This window comes from Haliotis rufescens, unplaced genomic scaffold (assembly GCF_023055435.1).
Source record: "Haliotis rufescens isolate VD_foot unplaced genomic scaffold, xgHalRufe1.0.p SCAF_12, whole genome shotgun sequence".
NCBI classification, from domain to species: Eukaryota; Metazoa; Mollusca; class Gastropoda; order Lepetellida; family Haliotidae; genus Haliotis; species Haliotis rufescens.
This window is the reverse complement of record NW_025963802.1, coordinates 29,983,955-30,007,892: the sequence shown is the minus strand read 5'-3', so window position 1 is coordinate 30,007,892 and position 23,938 is coordinate 29,983,955. Positions and strand designations below refer to the sequence as shown.

The window sequence follows — 23,938 nt, the reverse complement described above, 5'->3', positions numbered from 1 at the left end:
TAAAAGACACGGAAAGACATTAAACAAGACGGTAACATTAAACACAGACTTGACCTATACATTGACTTTCTTTGCAAGCTCGTACTGCGCAACGTATTCAATTGTTGGCATGTGTTTTTGTTATGTATGTAGTCAGTGTAATAGTTGGATATAGGAGACTTCAACTATAATAAATAATATATATTAAGGACATTCTATTATTCCACACACACACACACACACACACACACACACACACATATATATATATATATATATATATATATATATATATATATATATATAATAATAAGGCAAACGTTCACTCGGTGTACATGTAATATATAATAAAATAATAAAGGCCACGTGAGTCCAACATCTGTTTATCAGCTAACTTTACTTATACAGCTCAACTTTGGACTTTTGTATTTTATCTATCTATCTATCTATCTATCTATCTATCTATCTATCTATCTATCTATCTATCTATCTATACATACATACATACATACATACATACATACATACATACATATATATTATGAAAATGATAGAATATAGATAGATAGATAGATAGATAGATAGATAGTGCATCGTGATATCTTAGATTCTCTGCGTTATTGTTTTAATCGTAATATAGATATTATTTAATTAATAAGAGCTATAGTGTGTATTGACTATTTTTATTTGTTTATAGATATTGTTATGTTTTAGTTTTTTATTTAATTCCTTAAATGATAAATAAAGAGGGACACTGTGCGATATATGTGCATCGAAACGTCGTTTAATAATACCAAGTAATACAATCACATCTACACTGAACTATTATTGACTCAGTCAGAAATCGGTTTGAGAGCTTGCGTGACGAAGGTACTAAGAGTAGCCTCCCTTCGACTGAATGATACTTTAGAGCCTCATGTACTGGGTATCACTAACATGGCCAGTGAGGACGTTCGAACTCAGTCAGAACATCATCACCTCACGCTCATCAAGAAAATACAACTATTTCTCCGAAATCCACGTTTATTACAATGACGATTTTGAAAATGCCTCAAAACACAAGATCATGGTTTTCACTTGGTCGTACGATGTTACTTTTCACAAAGGTACTTCGAAAACAATCTATAAATGCTCTTTGAACAGTCGAAGTTGTCGCTCGTCTTCGTAACAGCAAGTTTGTCGCTGATTCTCCATACTTGAGACCCCTGCCTCCTCACAACAGGGTCCTCAGCCCACGCAACGAGCGGGGCCTGGGTCAGCTGATCGCAGCTCACCCGCTGATTCCTGCAACATAATAATAATTATCATCATCATCAACAACAAGTTGGCATTTTACCCACGCTCAATGGGTCAGTCTGTTTTTTCAGTTCTTTGGGGTTTTCGTACCGAGAAAGACATCGCCCGATCGACAGTATTGATACTTCAGAGTACTAAGGTAAAAACAAATTAAAATCTATTGCAACTGGGGTGAAACAAACGAATCAAAATCCCGAATAAATTCCCATTTAGAAAAGCACAAAGAGTTTAAAGGCACATCCGTTTGGATATTCCCCGCTGCGCAACAACGATTGTATTTCGGTTAAATCTGTGTTTATTGCCTTCTCAGTTCGCCCGATTGATTCAGTTCGTAAATGTGAGGAACATTTTTTCACAACAGAAGAAGTAAATTGCTAAATTAAAATATATTCGTACAAAAGATAGTTTTGTATGAGAGGTATTGCCTCACTCCTCACCACCTGCAGCTGAATAGCTGTGTACATGTATGTTAAATGTTAAATCCACATTGGGGCCCTCATTCAGGGAGTAATGGTTTTCATTATCACAATCCCTCCTCATACAGTTTTCACAACACTTTGAGAAAACATTTTTTTCACGGTTATAAGAAAAAATCAATTGTCAATTAGATTTTGAACGCCAGTTATGTAACCGTGGGCCGCCAAATTGTGTGTGAGTTGGGTTTAACGACGCTTTTAACAGTATTCCAAGTATATCGCGGCATGTCGGCTTAATGTGGGAGGAAAGCCTGAAGTGGTGCAGGTCTCAGACGTTTACCACTTCGGTGAAACCCACGAGCACGGGTATGGTGCCGACAAACCTAGAAACATATTGTGTGATGTAACGAGATCGTCAGCGAAACTAGTGAATCCAATTCCAGACTTGATTCTTAACAACCATGGCCGAGATGATCCATGGGATTGAGGTGAGTCGGGTGTGTTATTTCAATGTCGCATAACTTTGACAAAGGGTAAGAGGAAATATCCAGTCAAATAAGTAGGATTCCATTATTTACGGTTTGTTTGTTTGTTTGTTTGTTTGTTTCCATGTTAGTTTAACGCCGCACTCAACGATAGTCCAACCATATGACGTCGGTTTGTAATTAATCGAGTCTGGACCAGACAACACAGTGATTCACATCACCAGCATCAATCTACGCAATCGGGATACGATGACATGCATCAACTAAGTCACCTGATCCCATTTGTCGCCTCTTTCGATAAACATGGGTTGCTGAAGACCATTTCTAACCCGTATCTTCACAGGTCCTATTTTTTACTAAATAAAACAGGATTTGAAACACACTACATATTTATTCCACCGCAAGCTGCTATAATGTTATTGGTATTTTAGATATCAATAAATAGAATTAGTGATAACACATATTCGATTCTTTCATGTGACGAAATCATTTTAGATATCATAAGTTCGAAACGTATTTATTGATTTCTAAAACTTCAACTTACTTGTTCCTGACAACAAAGAATGCGTCTGGTTGTATTGACTCTATGTCCGTGTTGTCACACAGAACCTTCGCAATGGTGGTCACCTTGATGGCGTTAACTTGATCTGCAAAATATACAATATTGCTGTGATACAAAACAATATGCACACATTCAGATTGTCCTGTTACTACTACTAGGTAATGCCATTGACTAGAAGGAAAATTTTCTTTTTCAAAGGTCAGTCTACCGAATTTGAGTACATCTGTTTTGATAAAATAACTGATGGGCTTGTTCTAGGTAGATGAATCAGGGTTTTACCTAGAGTACGAGTAATATGCCAACAACGTATTCATTTTGATAGTTTGCATAATTAGGAGCATTGAAGTAAATATTAACGTACACTGATTACTTCAGTGTCTGAATAATATTTCACAGGGTACAAGGGTAAAAATAAAGTTTGTGTCCTCAGATAGTTCTTGTGTAATGTAATGGTTCAATACGCATTATACGCAATACGCATATATCTCTTGGGCTGATAACTGCATCTTATTTCAAGAAGGCAACTGAAGTATCTGACGTGGGAGAGAAAAACTGCGAAATGGAGAAAAATGGGAAACGATGAATAAGAGCGTGCAAGAAAATGGGCGTGCAATCAGATGAAGTGCACAAAGGTGTCAAAAGCACCCTCAGGGTAGGGGTTGGCGGGAGTGGTGGTGGGCCTTCATATTCAACTGTTCACAAATGGGTTGTTGAATTTAAGCGAGGTGGTAGAAGCCCATGTACAGAAGATGAACCTAATCTGGCGTCCTGAACATGCCACGGCTGAAACTGTAGTGGGGGTTGTCCACCACCTTGTCATTGCTGACCGACGTGTCACAATGCAGAATATCGCTGGCGCCAGAGGATCAGGTTTGGGTCTGTACAGTTCATCTTAACTGACACACTCCACATGAGCAAGCTGTTCACAAGATATTCACCCAGAATATTGACACCAGAAGAGAAGCTGATCCGGCTGAACATATTCAGGGACCTTTTGTCCATATGTCAGAAGAGTCCAGATAAAATATGTATACGAATTGTAACCAGGTATGAGACATTGGTCCATCACGTTGATCCTGAGACAAAACTTCAGTCAAAGAAGTTATGCTTCGGTTTTCTTAGAAAGTACTGGGATAATCATGATTGGCTATCTGCAGCGAGGTCAGACAATCATTGGACAACACCATGGCACGGCCCTTCGTCATTTGGGAGAAGCTATGAAGAAAGAACGTTGAATGAAGCTCCGGTCAGGTGTGCAGCTACTTCAGGACAACGCGCCTGTGCACAGATAGAAGTGTCAGTGGCTACAGCTTTCAAAATGTTTCCCGTGCTCCTTACTCTCCTAACCAAGCACCTTCTGAGTTTGATCTCTTTCCTATACTCAAATCATACCCATCACATGGTACATCACATGAACAAGTGAATTAATGTCACAGGAGATTACATTGTATAATGCGTGAACAAGTTTGATTCTGAATTGTTTTCTTTTAACGGTCAGGAACATTTCGATTCACCCTCGTAACTTGCATGTTTACTTTAATTTATAAACTATGCAGTTATGTGCACACAAAATCTTCAGATTAAGTGAGTGAGTGAGTTGGGTTTAACGACGCTTTTAACAGTATTACAGTTATATCACGATGTGTCAGCTTAATGTGGGAGGAAAGCCTGAAGTGATGCAGGTCTCAGACGTTTACCACTTCGGTGAAACCCACGAGCACGGGTATGGTGCTGACAAACCTAGAAACATAATCATAGGTTTCTGGCGTGCCGAATGGACGCAACTCTGCACAGCGAATCGCGGCGCCTTAGACGACTGGGCCAGCCGGGCCCCCCTTAAGACAGAGCATGTTTCTGTCAGCTTTTGTTGATGGTCCATCACTACGGACAAAAAACCGTCTTTTCGGGGCTTTGTTCTAACACACACAAAAAAGACCCGCCGCGGTACGTTTGAAATACTGTTTAAGGTGGCGTTAAACATTACTCACTCGACCCAACGTACCTTTTGTAAAACCCGTCGTTTTATCATCCCGATCATAAAAGAATCTGTCGCCGACCCTGAGAGCCTTGAATTGATGAGACAGGATGCAGGAGAATGTGGGACCAACTATCCCCCCTCTGATGGGATTCTCAGACATGCCTCCAGCAAACAGGTCAATGTCATCAGGGTGTCTAGGAATCGAAAACAGACCATCACATTCTGTCCATAACATGGGACCAGAACACGTTTATCAACAGTAAGTGGGACACTAGAATGTCACTATGTGTAACTAATTTCTGTGTTTCACTTTACTGATAGGTCACCAGTATGTCACTATGCGTAACTTACTTTTGTATTGCACTGTACGGGTTGACCAGCAGAATATCACAATACGTAGCTTACTTCTGTGTTGTACTGTGCCGATATGTCACTATAATGCACTATGTGTAGATTTCTTCTGTGTTGCACTGAACTGATAGGTCGCCAAAATGTAGCTTACTTCTGTTGTACTGTACTGCTAGGCTACCAGTATGTCCCTATGCGTAACTTACCTTTGTATTGCACTGTGCGGATTGGCCAGCAGAATATTACTATGCGGAGCTTACTTCTGTGCTGTACTGTACTGATAGGTCACCAGAATGCACTATGTGTAGCCTAATTCTGAGATGAACTGTACTGATAGGTCACCAGAATGTAGCTTACTTCTGTGCTGTACTGTACTGATAGGTCACCAGCATGCACTATGTGTAGCTTACTTCTGTGCTGTACTGTACTGATAGGTCACCAGAATGAAGCTTACTTCTGTGTTGTACTGTACTAGACTGATAGGTCGCCAAAATGTAGCTTACTTCTGTGTTGTACTGTACTAGACTGATAGGTCGCCAGAATGTAGCTTACTTCTGTGTTGTGCTGTACTAGACTGATAGGTCGCCAGAATGTAGCTTACTTCTGTGTTTCACTGTACTGATAGGTCACCTGAATGCTCTCTGACATATTTTGATGTGAGATACATAAGAACGTGTCAATCCTAGGTATCGAATCTACTTACTCGTAAACACTTCTCAGCTTGTCTATAGCATCTTCAGGAAGATCCACAAGTCCACCCCGGCCGCTGCTGAAACTACCAGCCACCGGAAGTTGACACCACCTCCGCCATTGATTGTAGCTAGGCAACCCGTGGTCGCGGCCTCTCTGGATGTTGAGTGCCGCGAGGTCAAGTTTATGGCCAACGCCATCTTCAAACAGATGCTGAGTTAGCTGCGGACTCATGTAACGGTCAAACTTATTGAGGTTATCTGTGACAAGACCACGGACTATTTTGTTAACGCCATCACCATTGTCCTCTATGATCTGGGAGGTGTTGCCGAAACTCCGACTGAGCATCATATCCTCATGTCCTTGATAGCGCTGATTCATCTTGGAAAACATTGTCCTCACCAAGGTGTGTCCGAACCTGCAGTCAATAAGTAGAGGATAAAACACGGCTTCGAGCTACTTTCCCCAAGGTGTGTCCCAACCTGCAGTCAATACGTAGAGGATAAAACACGACTTCGAGCTACTTTCCTCAAGGTGTGCCCCAACCTGCAGTCAATACGTAGAAGATAAAACACGACTTCGAGCTACTTTCCCCAAGGTGTGTCCCAACCTGCAGTCAATAAGTAGAGGATAAAACACGACTTCGAGCTACTTTCCCCAAGGTGTGCCCCAACCTGCAGTCAATACGTAGAGGATAAAACTCGACTTCGAGCTACTTTCCGAAAGGTGTGCCCCAACCGGCAGTCAATAAGTAGAGGATAAAACACGGCTTCGAGCTACTTTCCCCAAGGTGTGTTCCAACCTGCAGTCAATACGTAGAGGATAAAACACGACATTGAGCTACTTTTCCCAAGGTGTGTCCCAACCTGCAGTCAATACGTAGAGGATAAAACACGACATCGAGCTACTTTTCCCAAGGTGTGCCCCAACCTGCAGTCAATACGTAGAGGATAAAACACGACTTCGAGCTACTTTCCCCAAGGTGTGCCCCATCCGGCAGTCAATAAGTAGAGGAAAAAACACGACATCGAGCTACTTTCCCCAAGGTGTGTCCCAACCTGCAGTCAATAAGTAGAGGAAAAAACACGACATCGAGCTACTTTCCCCAAGGTGTGTCCCAACCTGCAGTCAATAAGTAGAGGAAAAAACACGGCTTCGAGCTACTTTTCCCAAGGTGTGCCCCAACCTGCAGTCAATAAGTAGAGGGAAAAACATGACTTCGAGCTACTTTCCCCAAGGTGTGTCCCAACCTGCAGTCAATACGTAGAGGATAAAACACGATATCGAGCTACTTTTCCCGGGTGTCTTTTCGAAGATTTACAATCCAAAGCATAACCGAAGTGGACTTATCTATCTGACGACAATATGTCAAAATAAATTGAGAAAATATACCAAATGTCGAACAAAAACAAATAATATTTTGGATCCCAATACTGTTGCCTTGTCATTTTCGCACAAGCAACAGCGAAAGCACATCTCATATATATAGACATTTAAAGACATTTATATTCTGTAAATCTCTCAGATGCGGTTACACATTTCAGTAAATGAATAATTTTCAAGAACAAAAAAATAACATTTATTATTACATATTCCAAATAATAATAATAATTTCTAGCATTTCCCATGAATGACTTCAAAAACTATTCCTTATACATGAGCGTATGTCCTGGTTATAATAAAGTTTATAAATAGAAACTTCCACATCAGAGGTGCAGGCTGATATATCGATGTAAAACAAATATAAGACTGCATTCCATGTCACGGATTAGCGTCTGTATGTATATATCACTTTTATTTTGTTATACATATATTTATTTATTTTATTTAACTTTATTGTGTTATTGTTTTTTTATCTGATCTTATCTGTTTTATTTATTTTTATCTTTTGTATTTATTATTTCATCCTGCACCATTCTGTATAATGAGAGCTTTTACCTGTAAGCGGAAGTAGCAAATGCATTCCTTATACTGGCATCTACATTGGGATTGTACTTGTCTTGGAAGCCAACAAGTTTGGGGTTGATGTCGAACTGATTAAGAACGGGGCCGTTGAGAATTTTCCTGAGGAACTCTTTATAGGTTATGTGCTGTATTTTGGCGCCCACGATCTTCCTGGTTTCCTGGAACAGCCTCTCGTCATCCCAGGAAGGGTTGATGCTGCTGAGTTCCTTCGCCATCCGGTTGTGTTCCCTGACCCAGATTGTGTGGAGGGTCGCCAAGGCCATCTGTTCGTTAACGCGGGTGTCACCTGTAGATTGGATTAGGATCTGTTGAACAATGTCCGTTTTCTATTATATGCTTTCTAAAAGAAGTAGGGGATCATGAAATGTAAAAGTTATGATCGGTCGTCAGAATATTCTTGACTACTGGAACCAATACCTAACGCCCAAAGACACCAGAAAGATTGCATGTAGACCATGTAACATCCACGGGGAAGGGGGGCATTCTTGATTTTGACTGGGTCGTCAAATCTCTATGATCTATTAAAATTGTTGATTTTCATTGTCCACAGTAACACGTAAGCTCTCTACTCTTGCTTTATTGCAGTATTTGTGACCAGATTTGGGCATACGTCGTCTACATTGTGATGAACACCTGAGGGATAGCCAATATGTGCAATGTGTCTCAGTCTGTGATTTGCAGAATTTGGGACAAGTTTTCCAAACACAAAATGTTAATGATAGCCCCGCACAACAGAGTGCCCTTGTTCAACAACTCAAGTCCAGGATAGGCGAATCAGATGTCGAGACCAAACAGCCAATCAAATCGCTAGTCACTTGCGCAAGGCCACTGACCAGGCCACCACAAATCGGCACTTGCCAACCAGATATCAATGTCGCCGAATGTCTCGTGTTTTCAGATGAGTCCAGATTCACCCTAGACTTTCTGGATGGGCGAAGACGTGTCCAATCTCATTAAAATCACATCTTAGTTCTCGCTATCGCTATACAAAGATCTTAGAACATCCCATTACGGGTCACGTCAGAACGACCTTTCATCCGACCAATCAAAGCGTCGCTTACCAGATCATGAAAGTGACAGTCGGAATGTGATTTCTAATCATGCAACCTCGAAATCGTTTACACGGGGTATTCCGAACGACACTTCCGACCCCTACGACTGATTCCGTCAAAATTGTCGTCTGTCTCTCGCTTCCGTCTGTTAAAAAATTTGAACGGAGGAGGCGTTGCACAGTTCGTGGCCATACAATCGCAAACATATATTAGACATTCCGAAATGTTCGTTTGTTCAGTTTTCAAAATTTTAATCGAGAACTGTGTCAACATATTTGTAAGCGTAGTCGGGAATAGAAGTCGCTAGGTTGAAACGAGTGCCGTAAAGCTCGAGAAAGCTGCTTTCTAATTGGCTGATGTCGACTTCTTGTTAGTCGTTTCAGTAGGTCGTTCTGACGTGACTCGTAATGGTATGTCCTCAGATCTTTGTTAAGCGGCAGCGAGAACTTAGATATCATTTTAATGAGATTGAGACGTGTCTGGAGGCGTCCTAACGAACTTCATGCTAACGCCAACATGACAAAATCAGGTTACTTAAAAGTAATCATTATGTTATTCCAATATATCGGTGTATCACCATATAAGTCAAAATAATTATCATAAACTGTGGTCGGAAATATCTTCTGAACACTAATAACCCATCTCGGTGCCTGACCAGACACTATTTCAATTTGGTCAATGTTATGTTCTCAATTGAAAGTTCAGTGTGACTTTATCCTAACTGTATAAATTTGTGGACCAAGGTACAGCCAATTTACTTTGGCGTTCAAAGCACAGTCCTAATTTTCATGTGTGGTGTGTCTGTGTCTGTGTCTGATGCCACGCCGTTATGTGTATATACAGGTAACATGCCTCATTGCAGTGTACACTGATACTAGTATGCTACAGGGACATATTCCAACACCACATGTTTTGTACGTTGATGGGCGGGTATTCTAGCAAAGACAATTATCCACCTAACATAGGGCGAAGCATTCTCAGGAATGGTTAACGAGCAAAATGTTACACTCCTGGAATGGCCCAGCTACAGTCCAGACTTGAACCCAAATGAAAATATTTGGGGAATCACGAAGGACAATATCAGTCAAAAAATTATATGTCATATGAAACCAGAGGTGATGAGATCTTGGGACAGCATGACTCATGATTTTCTCACTTCCTTAATAGGCAGTATGCCTCGGCGCATTGAAGCGTGTTTAGGAGAAGAGGTAGCCTGACAAAATATTGAACAGTTTGCTGTTTTGTAGCTTTAGGTTAGCAGTGTTTGCTGGACAAATGTATCTCTTGTTAAATCTTAATAAATCTATAATTTACAATGATTTCGTTCTCAGTAATTTCTGGTCAAACTATATCTGATCCAGCTTGTCACTGCCAGATTCTCGATGCCTGAGTTAATGGGAACAGTCATAGATAAATGTCACTTTGAAGTCGGACCTACCAGCCTTGAAGCAGTAATCCTTCTCACTGGTTTTACGACAACTTGGTTCTGTGTCTTCTGGTAGTAGGTCATTGGGTGACGTCTTTAGCAGGCCTTGAAACAGACACTTTTTCAGTAAGATGGACACTGGTTTTAAAGTGTCCTTGATACGATAAGGAACAATAACGGTAAAAAAAAGTTAAAGGGAATAAAAGTGACAAAACCTTTTCCATAATAACAAGAAATATATGCTAAAAGCGGAGGCGATTAACGATTTGGTCACTGATGCGTCAATTTTGGAAATGTTTGGAACCATTATATATAATTATATATATATATATACAATTAAGTGTAGGTTCAGGAGCAAAACGAGTCCACAGTTCCAGGGTCCCTTTTACATATATTGATTCTAATAATGTTTTGTAAAAAACACCTGTGAATATTTACACAGTGATACATGTATATTCAAAATAGGCCATTTACCTCGATCAAAGGCTCTTAAAATCCTCATTTCAGCCAAGGAAGAGCCGTAGATCATAGAGCCGTCGATGTAAGCTGTAATCTGGTTTAATTGTTCTGCTGGAGCTGAAATATATTGAGGCATATTATTTCAAATTGCATACTGAAATAAACCAGACTTGCGAGAGAATTCTGATTATCCTTTGCAACCAAATAATACTTAGTACCTTAAACCATAACGTGTCAACAGATTATATCCAGTATAAAATATATTCAGTAAAAAATTGCATACTCTCCTATTCTTACAACTATTATGAGCACGTATTGCTTCAGCTGTCAAAGACTTCTCAAGTACACATGTGTATTCTCAGAAAATCCCGATCCCATTATTCGCCACTTACGACAAACATGTGTTCCTGAAAACCAATTCTAACCTGGATCGTCTTGGTGAATATGTCAACGTGTTGTTGAGATGAATTCTACCAAGTAGTATACTTTTGTTCGGTCCAGACTCAAGTTATAGTCGCTTTTCACGGCTAGCATGGGTTCCCGAAGACCTATTCTAACCCGGATTTTCACGGGTAGAAGCTTCATTAAAAGAATAAACTAAAAGCTGTACTAATGAGTTGAAATTTGACCTATCATATTATGTTGCTGGTGGGGTGTGTGAGTGTGTGGGGCTTGGGGGGGGGGGGGGCTGGGGGGGGGGGGGGGTAAAGTCCTGTAAACAAGCATGACCTACCTAGTTTACACTCGGTGTTGGACACCTGGATTGACCTGACAAAACTCATACATGTCCTGGCCTTGAACATAGGGTCATTCTCCGGGATGGTGATGGGGAAGCAGATATCTCTGCAAGACAATTGATACAACATGAATAAAGATACAAGGGTAATGGTCGAGTTTCTGTAGCATAAAATGTTCTTCAATACCACCGATAGATATTTCATTCCCGAAGCTAAAACAACTACAACGTAGATATATATATATATATATTCATACGCACGTTTTCAGTTTGGTAACAAATAGAAGCACGCATGTACAGAGCAACAACAGTGATGATGCAGAACGGTGTATTGCTTCAGAATCATGCCATACAGTTCTTGTTCTGTGACGTCGCTCTGTATGTGAAAGGTATTCTTGAAGGCGTTGTTAAACCCCACTTACCCTCCCACATCTACAATACAACACTCAAAAATGCATCATCATTCTTAATGTCGACAAAGAGAGTGATCCACTATTGTCCAGTCCATTTGACTCTGTCCATACAAACGTGTTTCAATGAAGGAGTGTCGAAACCCTAACGATGTAAAGCTACAGGCACACAGACAAAGCGACCGCGATGCAACCTCTTGGCGACTGATTTCTTTTGCAACTGACTGGCGATCTCTGAGACCGGTGCAACTACTTCTGCCCATATTTGGAATTAGGGTATGATCGCCGATCAATCAGCGATAGGTTTTGCAACTTGTCAGTGATTGATCGGCATCTGTTCACCGCAGATACGATGCGGTATGAAAGGGGACCGGTCGGTGACTAGTCGATCGATCACCGATCAAAGCATAATGCATATAAAAAGGATGCTTTTCTGAATCAAATCATTTCTTTGCAAATTGTCACCGATGAAGTGCCGGTCGATCACCGCCTCATCACTGATCAATCACCGATAGGTCGCCACAAGGTTGCAAAGAGTCGACGAGTAGACGAAACCGATCGCCGTCACAGTGGAAACCAATCTGCGATTAAAATAACACCAATTGGGGACCTCTTGGAGACCAATCAAACCTCCGAGCGACCAAATCGTTCGCTGCCAGTTTTTGTCCATGTTCAATTTTTCATCCCCGAATGGGTTTTGCGACGGCTCTGAAACCTTGTAGCGAACTCAGTGAGTGAAACCTTTCAGAGACCCCTGAAACCTCATTGCGATTGTCAAATATTTTGGTCACAAGGAGGTTGCATCGCGGTCGCATTGTCTGTGTGACTGAGGCTCTATGTGTCTACAAAGGCAGAGTGTACGATGACTGTGTACCTGTCTTCAGGATTCATGTTGATCTTGGCCCTGCTTTCTTCACTGAGGTCCTCTGTACAACATCTGACATGGGACCCATCGACACCTGACACACATGATTATTATATTACATGATTAAACAATACAGCTGTATATAAGTCTGTTTTGACTGATCCCACTCCACCAAGCTGTGATAGGTAAGCGCTGTCAGGGTATGTAAACAAACCCATCCCTTCCTCAGCACTGAAAATATAGTTACAGTATTGCTACAGCCTTGTTAAGGTTACAGCTAGGCTACAGTTTGGTTTCAATCTGATTAAAACATTGTTAGTGTTGTAATACTGTGTCATTCCAGCCTAGTTACAGTCTGGGTACTGCCATGTTTTGTGAGACTTTTTCAGCCAAGTTATTGCCTGGTTACTGTCTTGTTTCAACCTGGCTACAGACTGGCTACAATTTTGCTAGGCTAGTTACAGTCTTGTTATAGTCAAATCAGAGCCTGATAAAAGTATAGTTACAGATAACTCTACATAATTATACTTATACGGTGTGAACCTGTGGTACAATACCCACGGAGTCGAGGATGCTTTAAGGACGGAGTATACATGCATTCACCTAACTGTATGGGGGTGCTGTGATGTCGTGTATTTAGGCTGGTGAGGTGAAATGGGGCTTAACGTCGCGTCCAAGATTATTGCACTTATATAGCGACGTGCATGCATGTGTATGTATGAGTGTGTGTGTGTGTGTGTGTGTGTGTGTGTGTGTGTGTGTGTGTGTGTGTGTGTGTGTGTGTGTGTGTGTGTGTGTGTGTGTGTGTGTGTGTGTGTGTGTGTGTGTGTGTGTGTGTGTGTGTGTGTGTGTGTGTGGCTGCCGATTTATAGTGCTAGCACACTGAGATACAATGCCGCAGTTTAACATGAATACCCCACTCAGACACAGAATACTGACTCCGAGCCGACCAGTCCTTGTTTTAGCCCCTTAATGCCGAGCGCCAGACAGGGTAAAAACAAGTACCCATCTTTTAACGTCTTTTGGTATGACGCGGCTTCGGAACGTGTATTTAGGGACGGAGTATACATGTATTCACCTGACTGTATGGGGTGTTGTGATGTCGTGTATTTAGGGACGGAGTATACATGTACTAACCTGACTGTATGGCGGTGCTGTGATGCCGTGTATTTAAGGACGGAGTATACATGTATTCACCTGACTGTATGGGGTTCTATGATGTCGTGTATTAAGGGACGGAGTATACATGTATTCACCTGACTGTACGGGGGTTCTATGATGTCGTGTATTAAGGGACGGGGTATACAAGTATTCACCTGACTGTATGGGGGTTCTATGATGTCATGTATTTAGGGACGGGGTATACATGTATTCACCTGACTGTATGGGGGTGCTGTGATGTCGTGTATTTAGGGACGGAGTATACATGTATTCACCTGACTGTATGTGGGTGCTGTGATGTCGTGTATTTAGGGACGGAGTATACATGTATTCACCTGACTGTATCGGGGTTCTATGATGTCGTGTATTTAGGGACGGGGTATACATGTATTCACCTGACTGTATGGGGGTGCTGTGATGTCGTGTATTTAGGGACGGAGTATACATGTATTCACCTGACTGTATGGGGGTGCTGTGATGTCGTGTATTTAGGGACGGAGTATACATGTATTCACCTGACTGTATGGGGGTGCTGTGATGTCGTGTATTTTAGGGACGGAGTATACATGTATTCACCTGACTGTAGGGGGGTGCTGTGATGTCGTGTATTTAGGGACGGAGTATACATGTATTCACCTGACTGTATGGGGGTGCTGTGATGTCGTGTATTTAGGGACGGAGTATACATGTATTCACCTGACTGTATGGGGGTGCTGTGATGTCGTGTATTTTAGGGACGGAGTATACATGTATTCACCTGACTGTAGGGGGGTGCTGTGATGTCGTGTATTTAGGGACGGAGTATACATGTATTCACCTGACTGTATGGGGGTGCTGTAATGTCGTGTATTTAGGGACGGAGTATACATGTATTCACCTGACTGTATGGGGGTGCTGTGAGGTCGTGAATTTAGGGACAGAGTATACATGTATTCACCTGACTGTATGGGGGTGCTGTAATGTCGTGTATTTAGGGACGGAGTATACAAGTATTCACCTGACTGTATGGGGGTGCTGTAATGTCGTGTATTAAGGGACAGAGTATACATGTATTCACCTGACTGTATGGGGGTGCTGTGAGGTCATGTATTTAGGGACGGAGTATACATGTATTCATTGACTGTATGGGGGTGCTGTGTGGTCATGTATTTAGGGACGGAGTATACATGTATTCATTGACTAATGATTTACTCAACCTTTCACTTGTCAGAAACTAACGGTAAATATAAAATGTCAGTGAAAGGGAATAACCAGTCTTGATTATCCACCGAAACAGATTCCATTTAGCGTAAAAGGCAAAATAGCGGTGTAAATTATATGAATGGATCACTGAAAATCAGCGATGTATTTAGGGGCGGATTATATTCACCTGACTGTATGGGGGTGCTGGTGATGTCGTGATCAAGAAACTGTCCCCACTGCATCAACAAGTGCGACGCTGCATTCTGGACACCAATTTTCTCATCAGATTCGTGGACCGTGAAACTCACTTCTCTTGCACTCGCCAGCGGGTTACCACTCTCAGCAGTTTGCCTCGGAGATGACACACCTGAAGTACAGAAGACATAAATTCCCAATTTGTGAAAGACGCTGTCAAACATATCCTTAAAGTTTTTAACAATGTTTTAGACATTTTATGAACGCTTCATTCTTGATGCCCGCATTATATCTTCGGCCTGGACATACATACTTTTACTACCATCCAGATGTTTGTCTCTAATCGCCAAAATATTTTGATCTTCTAAAAGGAAACAGAAAAAAGTATTTTGTCTCCTTTAATGTAAATGCTGTCATCCAGTGTGGTGGAGAGAAGATCCTGAACTCTGCAACTTCTGCAATCGTGTTTTTCTCACAAATATGCAGACAGACATTCCTACCATTCCTCACAGAATAGGTTCGTTATTCACATGAACATCAACACTACCGTTCCTCATAAACTGGGTCCGTTATTCACAGGAACATCAACACTACCATTCCTCAGAGACTGGGTTCGTTATTCACAGGAACATCAACACTACCATTCCTTACAGACTGGATTCGATATTCACATGAACATCAACACTACCATTCCTCACAGACTTGGTCCGTTATTCACATGAACATCAACACTACCATTCCTCACAGATGGGCTCGTTCTTCACATGAACATCAACACTACCATTCCTCACAGACTGGGTCCGTTATTCACATGAACATGAACACAACCATTCCTCACAGACTGGGTCCGTTATTTACATGAACATCAACACTACCATTCCTCACAGACTGGGTCCGTTATTTACATGAACATCAACACTACCATTCCTCACAGACTGGGTTTGTTATTCACATGAACATCAACACTACCATTCCTCAAAGACTGGGTTCGTTATTCACATGAACATCAACACTACCATTCCTCACAGACTGGGTTTGTTATGCACATGAACATCAACACTACCATTCCTCACAGACTGGGTTCGTTATTCACATGAACATCAACACTACCATTCCCCACAGACTGGGTTTGTTATTCACATGAACATCAACACTACCATTCCTTACAGACTGGGTCCGTTATTCACATGAACATCAACACTACCATTCCTCACAGACTGGGTTCGTTATTCACATGAACAACAACACTACCATTCCCCACAGACTTGGTTTGTTATTCACATGAACATCAACACTACCATTCCTTACAGACTGGGTTCGTTATTCACATGAACATCAACACTACCATTCCTCACAGACTGGGTTCGTTATTCACATGAACATCAACACTACCATTCCTCACAGACTGGGTTCGATATTCACATGAACATCAACACTACCATTCCTCAGAGACCGGGTTCGTAATTCACAGGAACATCAACACTACCATTCCTCACAGACTGGGTTCGATATTCACATGAACATCAACACTACCATTCCTCACAGACTGGGTTTGTTATTCACATGAACATCAACACTACCATTCCTCACAGACTGGGTCCGATATTCAAATGAACATCAACAATACCATTCCTCAGAGACCGGGTCCGTTATTCACATGAACATCAACACTACCATTCCTCACAGACTGGGTTTGTTATTCACATGAACATCAACACTACCATTCCTCACAGACTGGGTCCGATATTCACATGAACATCAACAATACCATTTCTCAGAGACCGGGTCCGTTATTCACATGAACATCAACACTACCATTCCTCACAGACTGGGTTCTTTATAACCTTATATTAGCTGTGTCCGCGGTCACGATGGCCAGAACTGACAGTACTATAATGGCTCCTATATGAAACCGCTATTCTGCATGATAGGACAATGTGTGTACACGGTGAACGTTTTCAATGAAGTCATGGAAAGCAGGATGAGCTCGCTGGACGCGAGATCTCCAGGTAAGGGTTTGTCTTATGTTCTGAAAAGTAGTCTCTGATAACCTAATTTCAGGAGGGAAGGAAGATACGGATTGGGAGTATCAGTATACGAATCAAACATTAGACAAAAATGTCGTCTTGAATAATTAACAATTGTATATTGTATTTAGTCATCATCCAACGTTTATTTTACTTTTTATATGTATGTACCAGACTCTTAAGATATCAGCAAAGATGTAATGTATCTCGATTCTTACCATCGTCGTAAGCCGGCTCCAGGAACCTCCTGAAGGGAATAAAGGCTCTACCCCACAGCGGCTTCCTGAGGTTGTTACAGCTGCCGTCCATGGTCCGATACGGAGAGGAGGAATCACAGTCGATGTTGATGAACTGGTCACAGTTGTCATCATCTGTTTCCAGTCCCTTCACCGCGACCCCTAGTTGTCCTAGCAGGGAGTCCATGACACTCGCCATCGCAATCTTGGTAACATTGAGCCTGGAAGCATTTCAATGTAGAATGACACCTCCCTGTGGACTCATATGGTCTCATCTGTGTCGTTAGAGGCCATAGTGAGTGAGTGAGTATGGTTTTACGCCGCTTTTAGCAATATTTCAGAAATATCACGGCGGGGGACACCAGACATGGGCTTCACACATTGTGCCCATGTTGGGAATCGAACCCGGGTCTTCGGCGTGACGAACGAATGCTTTAACCACTAGGCTACCTTTGATTGTCAGTAACATGTTCATAGATTTCATAAAATAAGGTCAACGTTTTTTACTTGTGTCACTTTGGGTTGCCTCCTAAATTAAGTGACACGTCGTGATATAACCGACATACTGTTCACATCGGTGTATAACTCACTCACTAACTCTTCGGGTGTAGTGGTTAAAGGTGAGGACCTGACGGAGGATTGCATTTTTTTCAAATAGTTGATATTTTGCATCTTGTAATATTTAGCCATATTTTATCTGACAAAACATCCATGAATAGACGTAAATTCTAAGGTGAAATTGGTCATTACGTTTTATCAATAAAACACCTCAAAAGGGACCTTGCAAAATAAATCAGGAAAAGGGTGTTATCGAACATTTATTGTTTAACATCCAACTCACACATCAATAAGTTGATTCATGAGAACATTCTTGACTCTCCCCTCCTTTCCAATCTGAACCGCCTTCTCCTTACTCGGCGTGAACATCGCTTTCATCGCTGTAGTTGATGACGATTCCATTGTGTCAACACCTGTTGATATCAACCGCCTATTCACTCAACAGCGAATGTCCGTATTGCCATGGCTAAGTGTACACAAAGTTATCAAACATACAAGATTGAATACATTCTGGCCAATTCACAACATGTTACGTGTTTCATATGACGTCATCTGCTTGTGACGTTATAACAACTAACCCTGTTCACATCTGGAGTTACCGTGCCGAGACCACAGGCGGTAGATCTAATTCACCGTAAACACGTGATGATAAATTCGAGACATGTGTCACTTGCGGAGTGTATGAGATTTTACGAGATGAACATTCGTGAATTGTAAGCTTGTAAAATGCTTTTCACCACGTTAGTGACATATGTTTGTTTGTTTCTTTCTTTGTTTTTAACGCCGCACTCAGCAATATTCTAGCTATATGACGGCGGTCTGTAAATAATCGAGTCTGGACGAGACAATATAGTGATTGATATCATGAGCATCGATCAACGCAATTGGTATACAGACAGACAGGTTTATTCAGTATTATGGCCATATGGCCTAAAGTACAATTGATACTAACTCATAATATGATGTCACGTGCATATACAGAAATTACATCTTCTTGAATCTGATAGAAAAAACATGCTTTATATAAGTAGCCACTGAAAAGATAACATGTCTATTTTGTGAGTTGATAATATTGATCATTAACATTTCAGATTTATAGTCATTATTCAAGAAGTGGATATTTGTAGATCTTAACTTGGAATACTTGTTACACTTAAATAAGACATGGAATTCTTCTTCAATTTTATCTCTGTCACAATTGGTACAAACACTGTTGACAGCATCAATATCTTTCGATTTACGACACATATTTACATTAAAATTATGTGATGAGATTCTAAATTTACAAAACGATCTTATTAATGACTTGTCTCGTAAGACAGAGTAAATACAGTTCCCGTTGAAGATATATCTTTAGTTTACTATAATTTACTAAGATAATGCGAAGAGGAAACAGTTTCGTTCCAGTTTTGTGCAAATATATCTTTCACTCGCTGCTTAAATATTCCCATAAATACTTGAATGTTTCCAATATCCTGTGCAATCCACACAAAAGAAAAACCACATGTAAATAATAGATTTCTTACTTCAGATACCCAGTTTTGTTTATCATCCAACTGCTTTAACAATTTATAACATTGAAGAGGATATCTACATTCTTCCATTTTTAGTAACCTTATCCAGTATTTAACTACTCTTACTTGGCTATGCACAAAGATATTGCAGCGCCCAAGTTCACTAAGAATTGCTTTATTTGAGGCATATTTTCCAATACCCAAAAAGCGTTTAAAGTATGAGGTATGTACTATTTCGATGGCAGCATACTATTTTGTTCCCCATAATTCAGAACCATACAGTAATATTAGTGCAATATTACAATAAAAAAATATTTCATACTGTTGAAAATGATTTATACTTATTTTGTTTAAACAATTTATACACAGGCATACATGCTTTTGAAGCTTGAATAGCAAGTTGTTTACATGGTACTGACCACATTAATATTATATTTATAGTAAGTTTCACCTTGACCGAAGCATTTCCATAAGTCCACTTTTCCCTTTTGGCAACAATACCACCATTTCTAAAGACCATTATGTTCGTTTTATTTAAATTTACCTCCAGTCCCCATTTCAAACAAAATGACTGTAATACATTTAATTGTTTTTGTAAACCGCTTACTGCAAATGAAAACATTACAATATCATCAGCAAACAAAAGCATCATAATATCAACAATATCTTCATGGACAAATATACCATAATTACATTGTTTATGAATTTCAATAACAAGTTCATTGATAAAGAAAATTAACAAAACAGGACTCAAAATGCAACCCTGTCTCACACCTCGGGACGTTGAAAAACAATCTGTTTTACCCTTGTCAGTCATTATATATGCTTTTACTGATGAATACATACTTTGCTGAACATTAAACATTTTCCCATGGGAACCCTTGATTACAAGTAGATACAGTAGCTTTTGCCTATCCACAAAATCGAGGGCTTTCTTAAAATCAACGAAAGCACAGTAAAAACGTCCCTTCGGTTTGCATATATATTTCGAGCACAATGACTATAAATGTACATATTATCTATGGTAGAATAGTTAGACCCAAAACAGGCTTGAGATTCCGTTATATAATCATTAATTTCCATCCATGTTCTCAACCTTTTTTCTAACACAAAAGTGAATAACTTGGCAGTAACATTTAAAGAGAAATACCTCCGTAATTATTTGGGTCCGCCTTTTTTCCAGATTTGTATAACGAGATAATCATACCTAAGTTCCACGAAGAAGAGAAAATACCTGTATTTAATACTTTGTTAAATAGTAATTTCAAAAAGGGAATGAGAAACGGTCCCGCACACTTAAAAAACTCTGAAGGTAATCCGTCCTCTCCAGGTGCTTTACCGAGTTTTAGATTGGAAATGGCTTCTTCTATCTCGTATGCAATGATTTCGTCTGATAAATCATTACTAAAATATATACTACAATTTTCACAAGAATGGTTATCAAGGAATTGGGAAACCGAAAGATCAAATTCAGAACAATCTTCTGTAGTTGCAGGGTTCAATAAAGTTTTAAAATAGGAATGGCCAAACGTCAGGTGATATTGTATTACTAGAGTTCTTGTTTTGTAGTGCACGTTTAAGTGTATCCCAGAATCTCTTGCAGTCATTATACTTTGCAGCTGCATATATCGCATCACTCATTTTCATATTATAGATTTTCTTCTTTCTTTCACAGCACATTTAAAAATCTGCCTTTGCATCAATGTATTTTTGCAAATTTAGCGCACAGTTATATTTTCTGAACTTGTTCAGTAGTCTATATTTCTCTGATTTGAATTGAACACAGTCTTCATCAAACCAAGGAGGTTGTGATCTTCTAGTTTGCTTAGATGCTGTATCATAAGCTCCTCCACGTAGAGCACTGTGAATCATAATTTCAGATAGTTTGTCAATGGTTTTGTTAATGTTATCATCTAATATCACTGAGAATTGTTCATACATAATCTGACTTGTAGTATTCGGAAGACATTGTAAATAAGACCCAAAGTTTCCAACCTTTAGAATATATCTAGGAACAGTCTCCACTATACCATCTGTGGTTTCTGGTGATTCTATTACTTGATTGTATATTACATTTTTACCATGACATGCATCAACCAAGTCACCAAGCCTGACCACCTGATCCCGTTAGTCGCCTCATACGACAAGCATAGTCGCCTCTTACGGCAAGCATGGGTTGCTGAAGACCTTTATCTACCCTGATCTTCACGGGCCATGTGACATATGTAACTACTAATATTGTATATATTGTACATTTACTATCAACACATGTTTCAGATCAAAACGTCCAACTCTTTTTTTTGTTTGAGAACCATTCGATAACAGTAAATGAATCACATTGTATTCTGAACAAGTAAAATTCATCTGATTTAGTCATCAAAACAAGTTCAAATTTCCATCTGTGATATGTCGTAACAATTATTTATTTTTTTGTTATATATTATTATGAAATTCTACATTGTACCAAAAGAAAAACAAGAATGCCTTCGATACAGTTTTCTAAATCTCACGAATTTCAATCTTTCTTTTTTACATGCAGGATGAAACAAAACAACATCTTTACCTGCCAGGAAGAACATCATATCCCACTTCTGGATGGTGGTCACTGCAGTGATGGCCATGTTCTGGATCATCACATTCATCCCTGGGTTGTTTACAATTATGGCAAAAGCGTTGGTTCCGGGGATTTGTGTTAATTCTCCTCTGACGATTTGAGTGTTGACGTAACGGCCATTTTGGATATTTCCATTCTGACCATTGAGGCTCTGCGTTAGCTGTCCAAGATCCAGGCCCTGTCCACTCAGTTGCTGACTGATCTGATCAAGATTGACGGTTTGTCCTATCTGGCCAAGATCTACGACCTCCCTATTCTGATACTGGTTAAAAAAGTTTTGATAATTCTGATTTTGGTTTGGTCCTGATTGACCTCGGTCGGTCCCACCCTGTCCCCTCTGACCTTGACCGTTCTGATCCTGTCCAAAATAACCTTGACCCGTTCTACCCTGACCTTGACTGTCCTGGTCCTGTACGAACTGTCCTTGACCCCTCCCACCCTGACCCTGACCGTTCTGATCCTGTCCAAACTGACCTTGGTCTATCCAACCCTGTCCCCCCTGACCCTGACCGTTCTGGTCCTGTCCAAACTGACCTTGACCGTTCTGATCCTGACCAAACTGACCTTGACCGTTCTGATCCTGACCAAACTGACCTTGACCGTTCTGATCCTGACCAAACTGACCTTGACCGTTCTGATTCTGACCAAACTGACCTTGACCCATTTGACCCTGATTCATCTGACCTTGTTCGTTCTGACTAAAGTAGAATGCCCGAACCGTGTCCAGCCCCAGCAGAGCCAGCACAGCCACCACCAACACTAGAACGTGATCCTTCATTGACACACTGAGAATATCCCTAAAATACCGGAATGAAGTAACGGTTTGCTGCGGTGCAACACAGAAATCAACTCCCACAATCCGGTCGACGCTTTAAGTAGCAGGGTAACTGAATTAGCATTAATAGTCCAAACGTGCGTGTTAGGAACAACGTTCCCACACAAGCCTCGCCAACGTCTGTGTAATCCAAATGGGAGAACACGTTACGTGGACACCTATTTTATGCTCATGTCAACCCGACAGTCATTGTAACCTCCGTCACATGGTAATGTCACAGTTTCCTTGCAAACTGCACCCTGCTGCATGGTAGAGGATCTGTTTACACTTCGCCGCCCCTGTCAAATAGTACATGTGTGTGCCATAACACGACGACGTAACTACAAAACCATCCGGCAACGTCAACACACACTTCCCGTAGTGGCTCGGCATGTCAATGAGGACTTCTACAAACAACGGATGTTTGAACAGAAGCTACTAAGTACAAATGTTGATGGAACGGGTTTATTATATACGCGACAGTACATATAATTAGTTGCTAAACGTTTACAACCGAATGCAGTTTACATCAACAGGTACTAAGCATCGGTTGGACTTCTTGGGTATAAAACTTCCATTTTCCCATGTTTTATGTCAAAAGAGAGCCATCCGAAATTGCTAAACGTTTGGAACTGTGCTCCTAATCAACGGGAATTAAGCATTTTTGGGTGGCTTGTTAAATTTAAAACATTAAAAAATGCACTGACAAAGATGAAAGCTTTGGAATAAATATTTTGGTCGAACACGAAGTCCACTGGCGCCGAATATTTGCCTTGATTTATCGAGGTGCTTACACGCGTAGGAAATTGCTATTATAACTACAAAGATATATTTCTAGTGTTGTAATCCACTTATTTATACTTCATCGGCAAAGCAGATTTTTTTAAGCGATTGAAATAGTTTTTTTAATTGGTCTTACAAAAGCTTTTATTCAAAATTAATGTATTTCTTTGTCAAGTAATGAGTTGAG

At 40.5% G+C, this 23,938-nt stretch overlaps 1 protein-coding gene across 2 annotated transcripts; it reads right to left on the bottom strand.

The window, feature by feature from the left end:
• Positions 1 to 984: 984 nt before the first annotated feature.
• Positions 985 to 23,235, bottom strand: LOC124117831 (peroxidase mlt-7-like). 2 transcript variants are annotated; one of them, XM_048393518.1, is made up of 14 exons: positions 22,779 to 23,235; positions 22,104 to 22,748; positions 18,310 to 18,439; positions 17,451 to 17,689; positions 15,198 to 15,377; positions 12,677 to 12,761; positions 11,390 to 11,499; positions 10,672 to 10,773; positions 10,210 to 10,302; positions 7,693 to 8,005; positions 5,768 to 6,172; positions 4,741 to 4,910; positions 2,721 to 2,823; positions 985 to 1,263 (listed from the first exon to the last, which is right to left on the bottom strand). In XM_048393518.1, exons 1-14 carry the CDS (start codon positions 22,930 to 22,932, stop codon positions 1,071 to 1,073), a joined length of 2,922 nt encoding a protein of 973 aa, XP_048249475.1. In that variant the 5' UTR covers positions 22,933 to 23,235; the 3' UTR covers positions 985 to 1,070. The 2 variants fall into 2 exon arrangements, with proteins under 2 accessions (XP_048249475.1, XP_048249474.1); XM_048393517.1 differs by having other exon boundaries at positions 22,104 to 23,235.
• Positions 23,236 to 23,938: the final 703 nt, after the last annotated feature.

Excerpts from the sequence above, each read along its gene's own strand:
- LOC124117831 (XM_048393517.1), bottom strand. The coding sequence starts at position 22,932 with ATGAAGGATCACGTTCTAGTGTTGGTGGTGGCTGTGCTGGCTCTGCTG. Across the intron at positions 18,440-22,103 it reads TATGATGTTCTTCCTGGCAG|GTGTTGACACAATGGAATCG; the intron begins GTAAAGATGTTG and ends TGATATCAACAG. Across the intron at positions 8,006-10,209 it reads GGATTACTGCTTCAAGGCTG|GTGACACCCGCGTTAACGAA; the intron begins GTAGGTCCGACT and ends TCCAATCTACAG.